Genomic DNA, 19,247 nt, shown 5'->3' on the forward strand with positions numbered 1-19,247 from the left:
CACAAGGACAGAAAACCAAACACCACATGTTCTCACTCATAGGTGGGAATTGAACAATGAGAACACATGGACACAGGGTGGGGAATACCACACACCGGGGCCTGTCGTGGGGTAGGGGGAGGGGGGAGGGATAGCATTATGAGATATACCTAATTTAAATGATGAGTTAATGGGTGCAGCACACCAACATGGCACATGTATACAGATGTAACAAACCTGCACATTGTGCACATGTACCCTAGCACTTAAAGTATAAAAAAATAAAATAAAACAAAGTGGCCTAATGAGTTAAAAAAAAAAAAACCTCAAAATGAATCATAAATCTAAATGTAAAACCTAAAACTATAAGGCTTCCAGAAGATAACAAAGGAGAATGTCTTTGTAACTTTGGGGTAGGCAAAGATTTGTTAGGTGTAATACCTTTAGCATGATCCATATAAAGAACAAATTAACAAATTGGACTACAGAAAAGGTAAAAAATTCTGCTCTATGTATGACATTATCAAGAAAATAAAAAAAAAGCAAGTCACAGGTTAGGAGAAATATATGGAAATAAAATATTTTATAAAGGACTTTCACCCAAAATATCTAGGGAACTCTCGAAGCCAAATAATAAAAAAATGCATGACTCATTAAAAAATCTGACAAAATATTTGAAAAAGCACTTCACCAGCAAAGTTATACAGATGGTAAATAAGCACACAAAAAGATGTTCAGCATTATTAATGAATTAATGATTAACAAAATGCAAATCAAAACTACAATGAGACACCACTATATGTCTACTAGGATAAATACAACTTAAAATACTGGCTCAAGCTTGTAATCCTAGCTACTTGGCAGGCTGAGGTGGGAGGGATGCTTGAGGCCAGGAGTTCGAGAACAGCCTGGGCAACTTAGCTAGACACTATCTCTAAAAATTTAGCCAGGCATGGTGGCACATGCCTGTTGTTCCAACTACTCAGGAGGCTGAGATGGGAAGATGGTTTGAGCCCAGGAGTTTGAGGCTACAGTGAGTTATGACTGTACCACTATACTCCAGCCTGGGCAACAGAGCACGACCCTGTATTAAAAAAAAAAAAGAAAAAAAAAAAAGAATGACTATACCAAATGTTGGCAAGGATAAGAGGCACCCAGAACTCTCAAATACAATTGGGAGAAATGTAACATGGCATAGGCACTTTGAAAAACAATTTAGTAATTTCTCTAAAATAAACATGTATCTACATATGATCTATACATTCCCCTCTTGGTATTAGTACCTAAGAAAAATAAAAGCATTATGTCCATACAAAGATTTATATTTGAATGTTCATAGAAGCTTTATTCGCAGTAGCCAAAAACTAGTAGCAACCTGAAAGTCCATCAACATGCTAACGGGTAAACAAATTGTGCTAGTTCCACACATGGAATGATAATCACCAATAAAAGAAAGAACTATTGTTACACATAGCAACGTGATGGAATCTCAGGATAACCATGTTGTGTGAAATAAGCCACAAAAAAATTATACATACTATGTGATGCACATCAAATTCTAAAAAAAACACAAATTCATCTCTAGTCTGAAAGCAGAACAGTGGTTGCTGAGGGTTGTTGGGCGAGGCGGAACAAAGCAACAGATAGGAGCATGATGGAGGGATTACCAAGGGGCACAAAAACCTTTAGGGATGATATTAGATATGTTTATTCTCCTGATTATAGTGATGGTTTCACTTATATATATATGTGTGTGTGTGTGTGTGTGTTCAAACTTCTCAAATGTTACACTTAAACTATGCATAGTTTATCATTCATCTCAAAGTTTTTATATAAAGTTGCACTAATGATCCAAGAAGGAGTAGTTTCTGCAAGAGGCTGGCTTATGAATAGGACATGGAGTGGTAGAAATTGAGCACAGACTACTTCCCCAACAAGCTTAGCTTTGGTTGTGGAGAGGAAGAGGGTGACAGAGTGTCTGGCATAACCAGACAAAAGGTTATGTGTGTAATATGGGAGGAGACTGAGCATATTTATATGCTATAGAAAAGGAGCCAGTGGAGAGAATGAAGTTGAAAATTCAGGAGTCAAAACCCAGCTGATGGAATATAGGATAAAAAGTTCAAGAAGAAAGATAAGTCTTGAATGTGAGGAGCCTTATGGCTACAAAGGCAGGTATGTTTTCTGGTTAGGCTGACAGACACAAAGTGGTCTGAAGACCTTTCCTTTTCTGCGAAGGATGAAGTTTGGAAGGAGTGGGATACTTAAGAAGAATGGTGGAGCTTTGGAAAATTCATTGGCTACCACAGTTGAAATGGTGGTTAGAGATAAATGTTCAATCTTTGGGCATTCTTATATTAAGATGACAGACAATAAAATAGATTTAAGCAAATAAAATAGCTGTCTCTTCCACATGTGCACAGTTGATTATTATCCAACAGTCTTTTCTCTGATTTCTCTCTTTTTACCTCTAACCACATTTCACTCGTGATAATCTGTTGATCATCACTTATTTTTCCGTCAATGCACAATAGATTTTTAAACCAATTCTTTCCTCAACATCATTGGGAAATATTTCTAACATACACATGAAATTCAGGAATTTAATGAATAGCTTTATTCAATCTTAACATGATACCATATTTACCTAAGCTCAAAAAAAGTTTCAACCAAATACAAAGGTCCACGGGCCAAGAGAGATTTCATCATGGGCAAACATCAATATGCTCACTTACTTTTTACATTTCACAGATGTTAAATAATGCCCAGAGCACCTCTGAGAACTCCAGGTATTACCGTGGGTAGGCAAAAAGCAAATATGGTCAGAAATGGCCACAGGCAAGCTAATTAGGTAGTTCCCCTGAAGTGAACTGTTAATATATTAAAGCCATGCAAATTAGATCATACCCACAGGTCCTAGGTTTGGATAAAATGCTTTGGTAAAGTAGGAATTTTTAATAAAAATGATAATTATGACCCCACAGCACTGATAGTATTTTTCTCTAGTGTTCCAATTTTTGTTGCCACTTTGGCATTAGTAAATATAAAACAGGTTAATAAAAAATATTTTCCGCACATCATGTAATTTTTCTGAAGCTGAAAGCATGCAGTTTCTAAAGACAAGAGTCATTTTTCTTTAAGCGGTAATAAATCATGCATTAAATCTAACAAACTGTTGGACAGTGTCAGAGGCGTGTGAACCAGAGTGACTCCATCTTAAATAGGAGCTGGGTAAAAATGAGGCTGAAACCTACTCGGTTGCATTCCCAGAGAGTTAGGGCATTCTAAGTCACAGTATGAGACAGGAGGTTGGCACAAGATATAGGTCATAAAGACCTTGCTGATAAAACAGGTTGCAGTAAAGAAGCTGATTAAATCCTACCAAAACCAAGATGGCCACGAAAGTGACCTCTCATCGTCCTCACTACTACACTGTCACCAGCGCCATGACAGTTTACAAATGCCATGACAACGTCAGGAAGTTATCCAATACGGTCTAAAAAGGGAAGGCATGAATAATCCACCCCTTGTTTAATATATTATCAAGAAATAACCATAAAAACGGGCAACCAGCAACCCTCGGGGCTGCTCTGTCTATGGAGTAGCCATTCTTTTATTCCTTTACTTTCTTAAACAACTTGCTTTTGCTTTGCACTGTGGACTTGCCCTGAATTCTTTCTTGGACAAGATTTAAGAATCCTCTCTTGGGGCTGGATCAGGACTCCTTTCCGGTAACAATAGTACCTGCCAAAACAGACTGTGTGCATCTCCTCTCAGAAGTTCAACCGTATCCCCCGCCTGGAGGTGTAAAGGGGGTCCTTCATGAAGAGCTGGGGGTGGTGTTCCAGAATAGTTCCTAATGACCTGCATCTTTGGTAAACCTGAAAATAAGCCAAACAAGTTTTAGAATTGAAAAAACAATGATGTGTGAAGTCTACATGTACTTTACAAAAAAAAAAAACCCATTATTAACATTAAAAAGTATTAATACCACCAAGTCCAAGTAAACATTTTAAGTAACTACAATAGAATGCTTTTCAACTTTCTTATTATATGAGATGGTAATAGAATAAGACACATATTTATGCCATGATCTCTGAATACATTTCCTCTCCCTTAACATCAATCTCTTTTTAGTTGAAAAAATATTTCTCCTTCAGTTGATACCTGCTTCACAAAAAACACATCACATACAGTTTAATGGAAAAGAATCAATTTTTTCATCAACTCTATCCTTTCTGCCTATTACTTTCCTCTTGGGTACTGGCTGATTTCATCACTGAGTATGTGTATGTATCACATTGCCCAGTATATGGATCATATCTTAAGGTTACCTTTGTAATTCAAAAGCAAAAAGGTGATGGATGTGCCACTGCAATACTTAAGACATTTATATGGAGAAACTCTTCAGGCTCAAATTTAGGCTTGCAAAACAGACCCAACAAAGGGAACATGTCTAAGCCAATAGCACCAATGATATTTGAAATACAGATCCATTTCTTCTCTTTGTATTTCTTTGAATGCACAATGAAGTCCTCAGTTCAATATTTCATTTTTGAGAGAACAGCAGCTTCAACTGAACATGGGTCTAGGTGCAGCAATACTGGTCACAATGAACAACCTCACACTTATTCGTTTACAGGTGAAGCTGCTCCCAGCTAAGAGAGGTCCACTCATAAACATGATATTTTTTGCACATTTAAGGACTGAAGCCTTTATTATGCTTCAGAACTTTTTATGCTAATGATTAACCATGGTGAAGCTGTAACTGGCTGAAAATGCTGCACTAAACATGTAAAGAAGGATGAATGGCTGTCATTCGGTTCTAGATGTCTAAGTTACCTAGAAAAAACTCAAAAGCTACATGAAATGCTTCAGCAAACAGTTTATTAAAGTCCTCAAAATTCTTTTGAACAACCATGCCAGAGGGAGAAAAACAAGTGTGGTTATAAACTGAACAGACTAGAAAAGTTTTATTCAACACTTGTTTATCAATCCAATCAGGAGGCAGAGGTTGAAAAACACTGTGCCCTTCACCCCACTTTAGCTGCTGGGACTGCTGAGGCTTGTCAGGAGTTGCTACATCTTCCTTTGCTTCTGTTCTTGTGCCGCAGAACCCCCAGAGGGATGATTTTAATCTCACATTCAGGGAGTATTTCCCTACCAGATGTCATAAGGTCTCACCCTAACAGCAACAGCAGATTTCATTGACTTTCCCCTAAACAACACTCTATAAGAGAACTCCTCTCAGGTAAATGTTTAACAGACTTGCTCTCAATACACTGCAAATGCCTTTAGTATAGAGTTTATTTTACACATTCTATTAAGTTGCTACTGCTAATTTAAAATGAAACCTAAATATCCCACACACACAAGTGATTAAGAACTCCAACAGGTGGAAAAGGACGTAATATAAAGTAGAATAATTTTTTAAATGGAGTCTGGTTTGCATGATAGTTAACTCCATGTTTAAGGGAGAGAATTGCAGTTCACCTCTGTTTTATTGAGCACATCTAGGGCAAGGAAAGCATCTCATTTGGTAGACTGCCTGGGTAATTTTGTTTTTCTGACAGTTTTAAATAGAGGCGGAAGTCAAGAAAGAATATCTTTTAAACCTTAAACAGCTGATGTGGCCTCAAATACTGGGGCCAGTCCTGAGCCCTGGTCTTCACTGCAGTTTTCCGTTGCCAAGAGCCACAGGGATAAAAGTGAGCAGTGCCTTGTGACAAATGATGGAAAGAGCAGTTCCTTTATTGTCAATATGCCCAAGTCAATCATTCTTAAGAAGAAACAACTGAAAATTCATAGAGTGTTTAGGAAAAAATTAACTTTGATGGCATTTCACCACCCAAATATATATTAGGAATTAAAATACAGAAATGCCTAGGCTCCATAAGAGGCTGTAAGGTGTTAGGGATGGAGCAATGCTGTCTCATATGTCTTTTTGTAGATAGATTGGAATGCCCACAACATGCCCATAACATGCAAAATTTAACATTACAAAGGGTACATACACTAGTATACTCCGGTCAAGTAATAGGACCTAGCTACGCTACAAAGTAGGAAAGATACACTGCTTTTCTAGTCCCACTTATTCCTAAGTGTTTTATTTACTCTGTCTCTTCTGGTATTGCTTTCTTCTTGGTTATGAGCTTCATTTAGGAAGTTCACCTAGTAGCACACTAGTATAGGTATGTTGTTGACCTTATCCCCAAAGCAAAGATGTGTAAACCTTGCCAAGAATTATGCTTAAGCTCAGGTAATACTCACTAGGACATTGTTATTAACCTCGATTCAGCCATAATCAACTTACAAAGTACAGTGTTTCTTCAACTCATATGGTTTTCTGCGGAATGGGTTGTGAGTTTATGATATAATGGAATTTTGTTGTTGTTGTTGTTGTTGTTTTTTGGTCATTTGTTAGGGTTATCTTTGGCAATTTATTTCTGAGAGTCAGCATTTCCCATTTCAGCATGATCTGTTGTCAGGAGTACAGAGATCAAAGGATAAAAGGAATGAAACAAGGGCACAGCGATATAATGAATTCCGACACCTTGCCCTTTGCTTCTGATTTTAGCATATAGTAGGTGTTCTACAATACAGGTGGGATAAATGGTTGCTTTCCAAAATGTCCTTTAATATTCTTCCTCTTATGAAAAAGGCACCATTACATTGCTAAGGATGTGAACACACTCGCATTAACTGAAAGATAAAAAATTGCAACTAAAATAAGAGGAAATGGCTTAAACTTGACGTCAGCACTCAATCATCAATACAATTCTTAACACAATTTACCGCCACAGCAGGCATCACTCTTCACAAATGAGATCAAGAATGGAGAATAAATTAGACTTACAGATGTTTATATTTCAAACAGCCATTTAGTATTAATTTAATGTAGGTTTTCTTCTCCCCTTAGAAAATATGCCTCTGATAGGTTTTAACCTCTGTTTAAAAACGTCCAGGGCAGAACATTCACCACATGTCCCCATGACAACTCAGTTATTGTTGCATAGAGTTTACTAATAAGGACTTCTTGAAACTTACTTAAAAATCTCTATGTAACTTCTCTCCATTGACCTATTGCCTTCCATCTGGAATTATGCTGAAGGCAGCAAATCCCCTTTTCATAGATTAGTCTTCCAAAATTTGGTCAGGCTTAAAATCCTCAGTTCCTTAAAAAACTCCGTATTTTCCCTTGGCTACCATACTTCAAGGGAGGCTGAGGTGCAAAGTAGTGTAAACTACAAAAGTTGAACTCTAAATTTCCTCATTGACAGTGATTAATTGGAAACAGACAGTCACATTCCTTAAAAAGGGACAAGAAATACACATTTCATTATATTATAAACTCACAACTAATCCCAGAAAGTTGCTTCTCTCTTTTTGGGAAAATACAGACCCAACAATTGTTTAGTTTCTCTCCACTCCAGAACTTTATTTACAACAGACATGTTAGCTGAGTTACAGTGTTGCTCACCCAAATCTGAATATTTATATTGCAACTACCTTCAGACATTAAATGCAAAATAATCACATGTACTTTCAACATGTGTATTTGGGCAATCTTAGAAGTTCCTAAAACTTTTATGTAATCAATTATAACTATCCAAGGGAATATGATTAAAATACTAAGCCAAAATTAGATCTCCTGCCAGATGTTTAATTATTTTGCTTTGTTTTAACCCCACAACAAAAGCTTTGTTGTACAGCTAACTATGCCCTAAATATATAACTTGACAATTTTGCTCATTAACTTTTGTTCACACTAGTACTTGTGCTTAGTCTTAAATCAGACAAGATCCCCAAGTCAAACTTACGCAGGAGGAATTAACAAACAAATCAGCAATATTAAAATGATAGTTATACTCTACTAATAGTCATGTGTTTCTGGTTGAATAAAACTAAAGCTACATGTAGGTACATAGAATGCTAGAGTTTCCCAAAACAATACAGAAGTGTTTTTTTTTTTTTTTTGAGGCAGAGTCTCGCTCTGTCACCCGGACTGGAGTGCAGTGGCCAGATCTCAGCTCACTGCAAGCTCCGCCTCCTGGGTTTACGCCATTCTCCTGCCTCAGCCTCCCGAGTAGCTGGGACTACAGGCGCCCGCCACCTCGCCCGGCTAGTTTTTGTATTTTTAGTAGAGACGGGGTTTCACCGTGTTAGCCAGGATGGTCTCAATCTCCTGACCTCGTGATCCGCCCGTCTCGGCCTCCCAAAGTGCTGGGATTACAGGCTTGAGCCACCGCGCCCGGCCAGAAGTGTTTTTAAAAGCAAGACCTGAAACAAAATTTCCTTTCAAATCTGAATTCAGTACCACTAAGAGTGACACAGGCCAAGTGACACATGTACTTTTTAAAAAAGTTAATTCTAAGTAGAATCCTATTAGAAAATTTTCTAGATATAAACTATTTCACTAATAATTTTCACATAAACGTTCAAACTTCAATGAACTGAACAGCTAATTGTAGGAGCATCAACCACTGTGTCTTCTAAGCAGGGCAAGAAGAGCGATTGCTACAATGTAGATTAGTATCTATTCATGATGTTGATATCACCGCCCTAATGCAATGGGCTTCCCCAAGGCAATAACTTAGAGGAGAGTGCTGCCTCCTAGATAAATGGGCTGTCAGTAATATGCTAGGCTTTCACCACTGAGGCCCAATTTAAAATCTAAACACAGTCACATTAAAAAATAATTAGTTTTACAAGATATCAGAAAATGTAGATGGTTTATCCTGGGAAACTGATCACAAGCATAACATATTCATTCATTCATCAAATGTGACTTCAGCATTCCATAAGTGCTAGGCGTGGCAGTTTCAGAGGAAAGCAAGGGAAAGTATCCTGCCTTCAAACAGCCTATAGTCAGTCCATGGAATAGACAGACAGGTGAACTCTAAGATAACAATACAACTGGGCATGGACTTCCATCCTGAGGGAACTTTAGAAAAATAAATGTTCATATCTATAAAAATTTTAGGAAATTTTCCTTTCATAATTCTTGGGCAAGACCCTAAAATGTGTACTTTATTTTTTCTATAAATTTCCTAGGTGTGATATCCGAACTCTAGCCAAGTTTGAGAATCACATTCTTGTGGGTACATGTGCAAAACACCATGACCAACACCTACCACTGCCAAATTTGCTTTTGAGAAAATTACAGTGAAATAAGTGCTGCCTGTCATCTTCCCAACTAAAAAACCCTTTATAAGTTGACATCTGGACCTTTCCTGATACAAGTCTACAATCTAAGAATCAGGTCCCCATGACCAGGCTGAGCCTGGGATGCTAGGTGCTGGGATTCCCCTGCCATCACAACTTGCAAGGCTCTTTCTAAGAAAGCATGACTTTTTCATCGATTTGCTGGTCTTCAGAGAGTAGTAAAAGGAACCACAGCATGGAAACCATCTGCTACAACAGAAGCAGGCAATTTGGTGGAAAACAAACTGGTCTAAAGAACTGACTGTTCACAAAGGGAACACTCCCCATCAATAATTTTTAAAATTTTCACCAGAGAAGCCTACATTATTTTTATAAACAATGATGACTCAAATAATGGAAACAGCACTGTCACAGCTCATATAAAAACAAGGATAAGGCAGAGATGCCTTCCTTCAACTTCACAACCACTGACTAGACACTCTTTGGCACTGTCTACTGGAGTATTAGTGAATCATGAATCAAGGATGAAAGATATGATAATGTCTTTGGAAGATTTTTTCACCTTTATTAAAAAGGTGTTTATAGGCTACCAAATATAAAATAACTATAAAATTTCATGTGTTACTTGAAAGTCCATGCAAATTTAACATTCTGTTCTGTTATACATGTACATTTTATTGGAAAAAATGTTTCCCTAAAATATTTAAGGTCAAAGCTTCAGGAGAAAATGCCATGTACTTGGCAGACCCTTGGCAAACAGCTATTCCCAGGGATGTAAGGAATCCAGTTTCAGAAGCATAGCCCTGAGCTATCTTATCATCTTCTTTAAAGATAGAAAAAGAACACAACTGCACAATTTTACAGAGTATTATCGCCTAGTCTAACCACCTTATTTGTCACATTATAAAACTAAATACTAAAATAAATCGTTTAAAGTCAACAGTTAATCAGAATCAAAAATTGAACAAAAATCCAATTTATAGACTCTTAGTTCAGGCTTCCCTACTTGAGGTTAGTCATTCTAAGAAACCTACAGGGAATGAGACTGGTAGAAAAGAGGCCGCCTGGCATGGCTGATGTATGTTTTAGGATGATCTGAGTCACATGTCTGGTGTTATCTTGGGAAGCAGGAAAGCAGGAGGCAGAACTTTTCTTCAAGTGGTGAACAACTGAGAGCTCACCAACACTAGGTGAATTCCAGGAGGAAGGTAATAACTCCCAGTAATCTATTCTAAAAACAGAGCCTCAAAAGCCCTCAAAAAAAAAAAAAGCAAGCACTGTATTGGACAATCTGTAGAACTCTTAGAACCTGACACATCCATATGCAGCTCTGTGGACGTGTGAGCTAGCAGCCACAGGTAGTTCTTTCTACATAAGGTTATTATCACTTAAATCACATTATTCTGCTCATCTGACTACACCCAAGTAATTCAGGGCTGGTGATTAAACTCAACTCAAAGACTGCAATAAATAGGCTTAACATGTGAGACACCAGTGGCTGAAGAGGAGGCCAAGGGAGACAGTCTAAAGGAGCAGCCCTCATCGAAGAATATTTGCTCTTACAGAACATGGAAGCAGGAGGCAGATATCTAAGTCAGCAAAGAACAATTTCTGACTTCTGTAAAGAAAAGATGACTGAGATCACTAGTTTATAAAACAGTTGGTCCAGAAAGATTCCCTTAAAGCCTCCTGTACTCTTCCCTTCTTCTAAGGAGCTGAGGTCCAGAGTGATTATTGAGATGATCCCCTTGGCTTTTTTTTTTTTTTTTTTTTTAAATCTCCTACCATAAACGCCCAGCTCCCAGAGCAACTGAGCATGTTTCCTTTCTCACAACCAAAATGAACCATTATCAGTTCACTCATAAAGAATATCTAAAGGAGAAGGTAAGATAACAGCGTAAAGGTAAAAATGATTCAGGGCACTCTGCAAGAACCTAATTTTCCTTCTTGGTTCTATGGATTCATTCATTCATTCAACAAATACTTACAGATCATTCATGCACTGATACTGGCTTTGCACTGGGAATGCTACCATAAATAAGACTGAATACATCCCTCCCTCATAAAGCTCATATTTTAGTGCAGAAGACAAACACAAAAGCAAATGAATCAATATAATAATACCAAATAAAAGTATCATAAAGAACCACTTAGAAAGAGATTCTGGATTAGAGAGTGACAGGGGTGTGTGTGGAGTGGGGGATGCTTTATTTAAGGGAAGGCCATCAGGTCAGGGTTAAGACCTGAGGAGAAGACAGTAGGTATTTGGGAGGAAAAATTTAACAGGCAAATTGAGCCCTATGCATGAATGCTCTGAAACTGGAATGAACTTGAAAGTATTTGAGGGACAGAAAAAAGGTCAGTGACACTGCATGAAAGCAATGGATAAAATTTAAACTTGATAATATGCAGTTCTGAGGGTCTGGTCCATTTCCTCCACTCCTTTCCTACACTCATTCTGTGAATTATTTGAAATTTATTGAACAGGTCAAGTTTTCATTAACATACTTTACCTTCTTCCTGGCATATACTTACTGATGTCTGAATATTCAGTTCACCCCCCAACCCAAGGGAAAAAATAATCTGAACCACTATTCTCACGTCTTAAAACTCAAATATAATTTCTACTTATAAACCCATTGCTATAGACTAAATGTTTATGTATCCCCAAATACATATGCTGACATATAATTCCCAACGTGATAGTATTAGGAGGTGGAGCCTTTGAGAGGTAACGAGGCCACAAGGGTGGGGCCCCACTTGCAGAATTTCTGCCCTTGTAAAAGAGGCCCTAAGAACTCCCTCACTCCATCTACCATGTGAGAACACTGAGAAGACAGCCATCTGTAATGGCCCTCGCCAGACACTGAATCTACTGGCACCTTGATTGTAGATTTCTTAGACTCCAGAACTGTCAGCTGTCATTTATAAACCACAGAGTCTACGGTATTTTGTTGGAGCAGCCTGAACAGACTAAAACACCTACCGACATTCCCTTAAGTGCATTTTAAGTGCCTTAAACATACACTCCTTTAGATACTCAATCTTCTTGCTTCAGTACCACTCAATACACCAACAGTATTTATTTAGCTGGTATAAAGTGTAGGTACCACACTATAGCACCTTTCTTTGTGTTTTGGTACAGAGTTTATATCTACTAGACTGTGACCAAACACCATGGTGCCATAGGTTGTGTTCTTTATCTCAATTATTATTATTATCATTTTTTTGAAAAGGAAGGAAGGAAGGAACAATGGAAGGAAGGCAGGGAGGGAGGGACCCTCTCTCTCCCAAAGGCCACCCTTCCAAATATGCATGTGCAAACACACATGCACATACACTTGATTATATCTCCAAAATTTCTGTCTAATCAAACCATTTCTTCCCACCTTCATTTCTACCTCCCAATTCAAGCACTGTCTTTCTAATTGGCTTTTCCTCATCCAATCTTATAACATCTGACCATCCTACACAAGGCCTGATTAAAAAAATAATAAATTATATAATAAGTTTCCTATTAAAAACTTGCTCACTGGACTTAAAATTAAATTTGAACTCCTGGTGATTGCATACAAGACCCTATATATTTTCTGGTCCCTGATAACTCTCCAGTTTCATCTTGTTCCAGCCTCACACTCGCTCACTCTTTTCAGTCATGACTTTCTTATGGTTCCTTAAATACCTGGAGCAAGTAGGTCTATCACAGATGAGTGAACCAGAGCAACTCCATCTTGAATAGAAGCTGGGTAAAATAAGGCTGACACCTACTGAGCCGCATTCCCAGATGGTTAAGGCATTCTAAGTCACAGGATACGATAGGAAGGCAGCACAAGATACAGGTCATAAAGACCTTGCTGATAAAACAGATTGCAGTAAAGGAGCTGGCTAAATCTCACCAAAACCAAGATGGTCATGAGAGTGATCTCTCCTAGTCCTCACTGCTACACTCCCCACCGTGCCATGACAGTTTATAAATGCCAGGGCAATGTCAGGAAGGTGCCCTACATGGTTTAAAAAGGGGAGGCATGAATAATCCACCCCTTGTTTAGCAAATCATCAAGAAATAACCACAAAAATGGCCAATCAATAGTCCCTGGGGCTGCTCTGTCTATGGAGTAGCCATTACTTTATTCTTTTACTTTCTTAATAAAGTTGCTTTCACTTTACTCTATGAACTCACCTGAATTATTTCTTGTGCAAGATCCAAGAACCCTCTCTTGCGGTCTGGATTGGGACCTCTTTCCTGTAACAGGTCCAGCCAAGGCAGTCTACATTATGAACTTGCAATTCACGCAGTTATCTGTTTACTTGTTAGTATCTCTCTCCTCTTGCTTTCATATATATATTTATGTTGCCTAAATTTGTATGATAAACATTTATTTTCATAGCCCAATTTACCTTCTAATGATACAAATATTCAGTTATTATTGGTATTATGGAAACAAACTGCCACTTGATCATTAGTTTTTACTTGCTTTTAAACTACTTTTATTTATTTGTGTTTCTACCCAACTATCAATATGCTATGTGTAACTGAAATTTTCCAAAAAAAAAAAATTCTTTTTGACATGTAAAACTGCTTTTATATTTCTTAAAGGTTCTTACTAAGGCCCCCTTAATTATTTATACTCATTCTGAATACACTTTAAATGAGATGACTTATATCACTTATGTTAAAGAAAAACACCCAACTTTTTTATTTCCTATACACTCAATTATTTGCTTGCTTTTATTTTTCTCTGTTATCTTGACCTCCCTCCTTCCTGTGATCATCTTGCTTGAATAGTAGAGAGCATATTCAGATGCATTCTCAAAAGATTCAGATTCATGCAGACAGGGTTTATTGATTTATAAGCTAAAATGAAGAGCATGTGCAATTGGTATTTCTGACTGGCAAAGTTTCAGAGAATGCAAATGAATGACTCTGCACCATTATTTTGATGTGCTGATTTTTTTTTTTTAAGAGGCTATGGAGTCCTTAGGTCAGAGACCAATTATCAACATATCTACAGAAAAATGCACATAAATTGAACAATCTCTCTACCCTTCTTACAAACAGTCTTCCATAACAAACTTCTGAAACAGAACAAGGGAATGCAGAAGAGCAGTCTTTTATTTATAAAATGGTGCTACAATTAAAATATTTACTTGGAAGAATTTCTAACCTACTCAGTCTTTGAAAACTTCTATGAGTCCACTTTCAAACTCTGAGGATCCACAATCACCACAATATCTAACAGGTAACACTAAGGTTTAGTCCCTCCCTTATTTTTATTTGAATTTTTTCTCCTTAACCTTTTTCTGAAGTGGAAAAAGGAACTCAAGTTAGATAGAACCATTTAGTTACAATCTTATGGATTCAGACATGAACGGAGTGAATATATACATTTATCAGTTTAAAATCAAGCAAATGTATACTCAAAGTATTACTCAAATGTATACTTAAATGTATTACTCAAAGCCACCGATATTTCATAGGAGGCGGCTAACTATGTGTCTTCATTTTTTGAAAATAGGTAAAATTTTTCATCTAAATTCCCTTTCACTGGGGCCAAGTGTCAACCACCAACATTAACTGAAAAAATTGCCCCCTTCCCAGGAACACTCCTTCTTAACAGTGTCTACAATAAAGAGAGGGGAAAACATCAGAAACCATGTGGAGTTGTGTATTCTTTTGAAGTAATACTGTTCTGACCATGAAAACACTACATGCTTACAGTATAGCGACTGTGTCGAAGAAGGTTCTTATTTAGCCAAATATTTTCACTTACATATGAAGCAACTTAAGTCCAGTTGCATATTCTAGCTAAAAGCAAAAGTGGTGTTCTTTCCAAAAGCATTTTATTACCCACTAAGGGTGGAATCCTTGATTGACTGAGAAAAACAAGTTTAGATTAGATTACAGAAAGGTCACAAGTACTTAATTCAGATTTCAATACTTAAAGAATGCATCACACTCTTTCCCAAGAAAGCTGGAAAAGAAATCAGATTCAAAATTTTCTAGTGAGAATGATAGTTTTTATAGGCAACAGTAAATCCTTAAGATTATTATAGGAATTTCAGATATTTAGTTTCAAAATCTCTACAACCCTGGGATTATAATATTGGAAATATATATTCTGTCTCCTTCCTATAAATTAATTGGGAACACTAAAAATTTAAGGCATTATCCTATAAGCTTTTGTCATCTACAACTTTTCAATGTAAAATGTTTGAAATGTAGGTGAATATTAACTGTAGGAATAGTACTGGTATTGCTTTGTCCTTTGATACTTCAATATTTTTCCCCCAACCATCCATCTGAAAACTATTAACTCTCTCCCTGACCTTCCTTCCTTTTTCCCTTACTTTTTTTATCATTAGTCTAATTATCTCTCCAAATTTTTATTTTCCATCTTTTTTCTACATAAAGAGTTTCTTTCATCAACTTTATTTAAGTACCAAAATTATATTATGGTTTTCACTTATTCAAATGTAGCATAATAAGCTACTCAAAAAAGTCAGCCTTTCCCCTATCCTCACAAAGCTTAGAGTCTAACAGGGAAAAGGAAAATGTTAGACATACGGTGGCTTCTAGTCACATGAAAATAATAATGAAATAGTACCTACATTCTAAAAGTATAATAAAAATATACAACAATAAAAATGTAAACTGTAGGCTACAAAGAAAAATAAGAATGTTAAAATAATAACAAATTGTGCCAAGAAGTTATAAATCATCTGGTAGGCAGTTACACTGGTAAAATTAAGGTTATACATTGAAAAGACAAACTGAAATAAAACTTTCAGTTCTGCCTCATTTCTCAACTAAAACACCAGTGACACTTAGCACAAAGTTCACATGCACAACTGTTCAATTACAGTTTATAAAAGCACCTGAACATAACATAAAGTCAAAGCAATCCTGGACAAATAGAACAAAGCTGGAGATATCACACTATCTGACTTCAAAATATAATACAAATCTATAGTAGCCAAATCAGCATGGCACTGGCATAAAAACAGACACAAAGATCAATGGAACAGAATAGAAACTCAGATATAAATCCATGCATTTATAGCCAATTCATTTCTGATAAAGGTGCTAAGAACATACAATGAGGAAAGGGTAATCTCTTCAGTAAATGGTGCTGGGAAACTGGATACCCATATACAGAAGTAAAAAGCTAGACCCCTGTATCTCAGCATATACAAACATGTACTAAAGACTCAAATCTAAGCCCTCAAACTATGAAACTACTAGAAGAAAACCTCACAGAAATGCTTCAGGACATTGGTCTCGGAAAAGGTTTTTTGTGTAAGACCTCAAAAGCAAAGGCAACAAAAGCAAAAATATAACAGGATTACATTAAGCTAAAAAGCTTCTGAACAGCAAAAGAAACAATCAACAATATAGCGAATGGGAGAAATATTTGTGAACATTCATCTGACAAGGAATTAATAATTAGAATATAGAAGGGGCTCAAACAACTCAGAATAAACAAATAAACTAATTTAAAAATGAGATAAGATCTGAGTAGACATTTTTCAAAAAAGACATATTAGTGGTCAACAGGTATATGAAAAATGGTCAATACCAGTAACCATCAGGGAAATTCAAATCAAAACCACAGTGAAATATCATCTTACCCCATTTAGAATAGCTTTTATCAAAAAGAGGATAACAAACACCAGTGAGGGTATGGAGAAAGGGGAACCTGCATATACTATTGGTGGTAATACTGATTAGTCCAGCCACTGTGGAAAATAGTATAGACACTCATGAAAAAACTAAAAATCCACCAATTCCACTACTGGGTATATAGCCAAAAGAGAGGAAATCAATATATTCAATTGATACTTGCACTCCCATGTTTATTGTAACACTATTCATAATAACTGAAATATGGAAATCAACCTAAGTGTCCATCAATGGATGAGTGGATAAGAAAATGTGGCATATATACACAATGAAATATTATTCTGTCATACATGTAGCCATAAAAAGGAATGAAATCCTGTCATTTGCAGCAATATGGATGGAACTGGAGGTTATTATGTTAAGTAAAATAAGCCAAGCATAGAAAGACAAATATTGCATGTTCTCCCTCCTATGTGAGAGCTAAGAATGTGGAACTCATGAAGATACAGCATATCCGCAGTTACTAGAGGCTGGGAAGTGGGGTAGTAGGTAGCAGATGAAGAGATTAATGGGTACAAATATATACTTAGCAGAAAGACCTGATGTTCAATAGATCAGTAGGGTGACTACAGTTAACATTAATCCATTGTATATTTCAAAATAGCCAGGAGAGCACAATTCAAATGTTCCAAGCATAAAGACAAATATGTAAGGTGGTAGATATCCCAATTAACCCTGATATGACTATATCAGTGTATCAAATTATTGCATGTACTCCAAAAGTATATACATCTATTATATATCAAAACAAATAAGTAAAAATATAAAAAAGAAATTATCCTAGCTCTCTGTGCTGCCTGCAATGTCCTTTCCTCTCTGACCACCTATGACAGTCTTTCCTGAGAGTAGAAAAAGAGTAAACATTAAAACATTACTCCTGCATATAAGCCTAACTTCTGACCTCAGCATAAGCAACAACACACAAAACATTTACACATTTTCCATTTTCAGTCAAGACGATCATTTCTATTTCTTCTTTCTCTTTTTTTTTTTGAGATGGTGTGTCACTCTGTCACCCAGGCTGGAGTGCAGTAGCTCAATCTCAGCTCACTGCAAGCCTCTGTCTCCCAGGTTCAAAGAAATTGTACTGTCTCAGCCTCCGAAGTAGCTGGGATTACAGACATGCACCACTATGCCTGGCTAATTTTTGTACTTTTAGCAGAGATGGGGTTTCACCATGTTGGCCAGGTTGGTCTCAAACTTCTGACCTCAAGTGATCTGCCCGCCTCGGCCTCTCAAAGTGCTGGGATTATAGGCATGAGCCACCGTGCCCAGCCTCTATATCTTGAATAATTAAAGTAAGACTTCAGCTTATGAAACAAAACAATCTAACAGCAGTTAGGTCAATGTAGTATAACGAGGACTTTATAAGAAAATTCCACATGTATTAAATCATGGCCTACAAATAAGAATCAGTTTTTACTTTTTAAGAAGAATTTCAAATGTTATGGCCTATGTTCTCTTAATCTTCCCTTTCTGGCTATCTCAGGAAATAATGAGCTCTATAGAAAAGGACGGCTAAGAAAGAATTGTTATACACAGGAACTTAATCCTTTCTGACATTTTGTCCCCAGAGTTGCCTCTGGGTATATATTGTCTTAGACACCACAGTGGTTCATATCACCTTGGATGTATTACTTCTGATCTAGCATGACACTGCCACAGAGGTCAACTGAAGTTCCACACAGCTACCATCGGGAGAGCAAAACACAGGATTCCATGCAAAGATTGTGGCAAAATATTCTTTGGGACACAGAACACATATTATGATTAAAGTTCTATTAATTATAAACATAAAACAGAACTGGATATTAAAACAGCATTTTCATACTTGTTACTCAGTTGCATTTTCAGATGCTTCACTGGTATTGTGAAAAAATTATGTCCAACAACTTAATCATGAGTACAGTCATGGAAGAGAAATTGCTAACTAATTGACATTAGTACAGCCACACGAGAGGAAATATAACTAGAAAATCTGCAATGTAGGTTTTAGCTTTGATTTTGACCTAGAATTTACATGAGGATGTAAGCATTTCAATAAACGCCATTTTGCCTCAATTTACCTACTGGGCACAATACTTCAACATTTCTTTCTAATAAAAGAAAATTGTACTTCTGTTCAAATGGCCCCAATAAAGTATGTTCAATTTACTATATGAAACATACAATAATACTATATTTAGCTAAAGAATAAAAGGTCTGACTTGTTACTTCAAAACTATACATAGGAAATGCGAATGGAGATTAGATAAATTAATGAAAGAAATTCACCTGACTAAATAAATTAATGGCCACAGATGCTCTTGTTAAAACTACTTACATTTCTATGAATCTGATAGACTTCAGCTCTTTACAATGTCCAAAAAGAGAACCACCTGGGATTCCGAAGTTTATTCTTTAAAGTATGCAGGAACACTGA

The 19,247-nt window shown here is 36.7% G+C and overlaps 1 protein-coding gene across 4 annotated transcripts in view; it reads right to left on the reverse strand.

Annotated features, from left to right (window-relative positions):
• VAV3 (vav 3 guanine nucleotide exchange factor) overlaps positions 1 to 19,247 on the reverse strand; it is a 424,388-nt gene that overhangs the window by 70,481 nt on the left and 334,660 nt on the right. For all 4 annotated transcript variants that reach the window (XM_011935219.1, XM_011935218.1, XM_011935220.1 and 1 more), the window contains one exon: positions 3,724 to 3,860. In XM_011935219.1, the coding sequence (XP_011790609.1) occupies positions 3,724 to 3,860 (137 nt within the window). The remainder of the gene's footprint in view (positions 1 to 3,723; positions 3,861 to 19,247) is intronic.

The sequence above is a fragment of the Colobus angolensis genome, unplaced genomic scaffold (genome assembly GCF_000951035.1).
Source record: "Colobus angolensis palliatus isolate OR3802 unplaced genomic scaffold, Cang.pa_1.0 Scaffold141, whole genome shotgun sequence".
In the NCBI taxonomy this organism is placed as follows: domain Eukaryota; kingdom Metazoa; phylum Chordata; class Mammalia; order Primates; family Cercopithecidae; genus Colobus; species Colobus angolensis.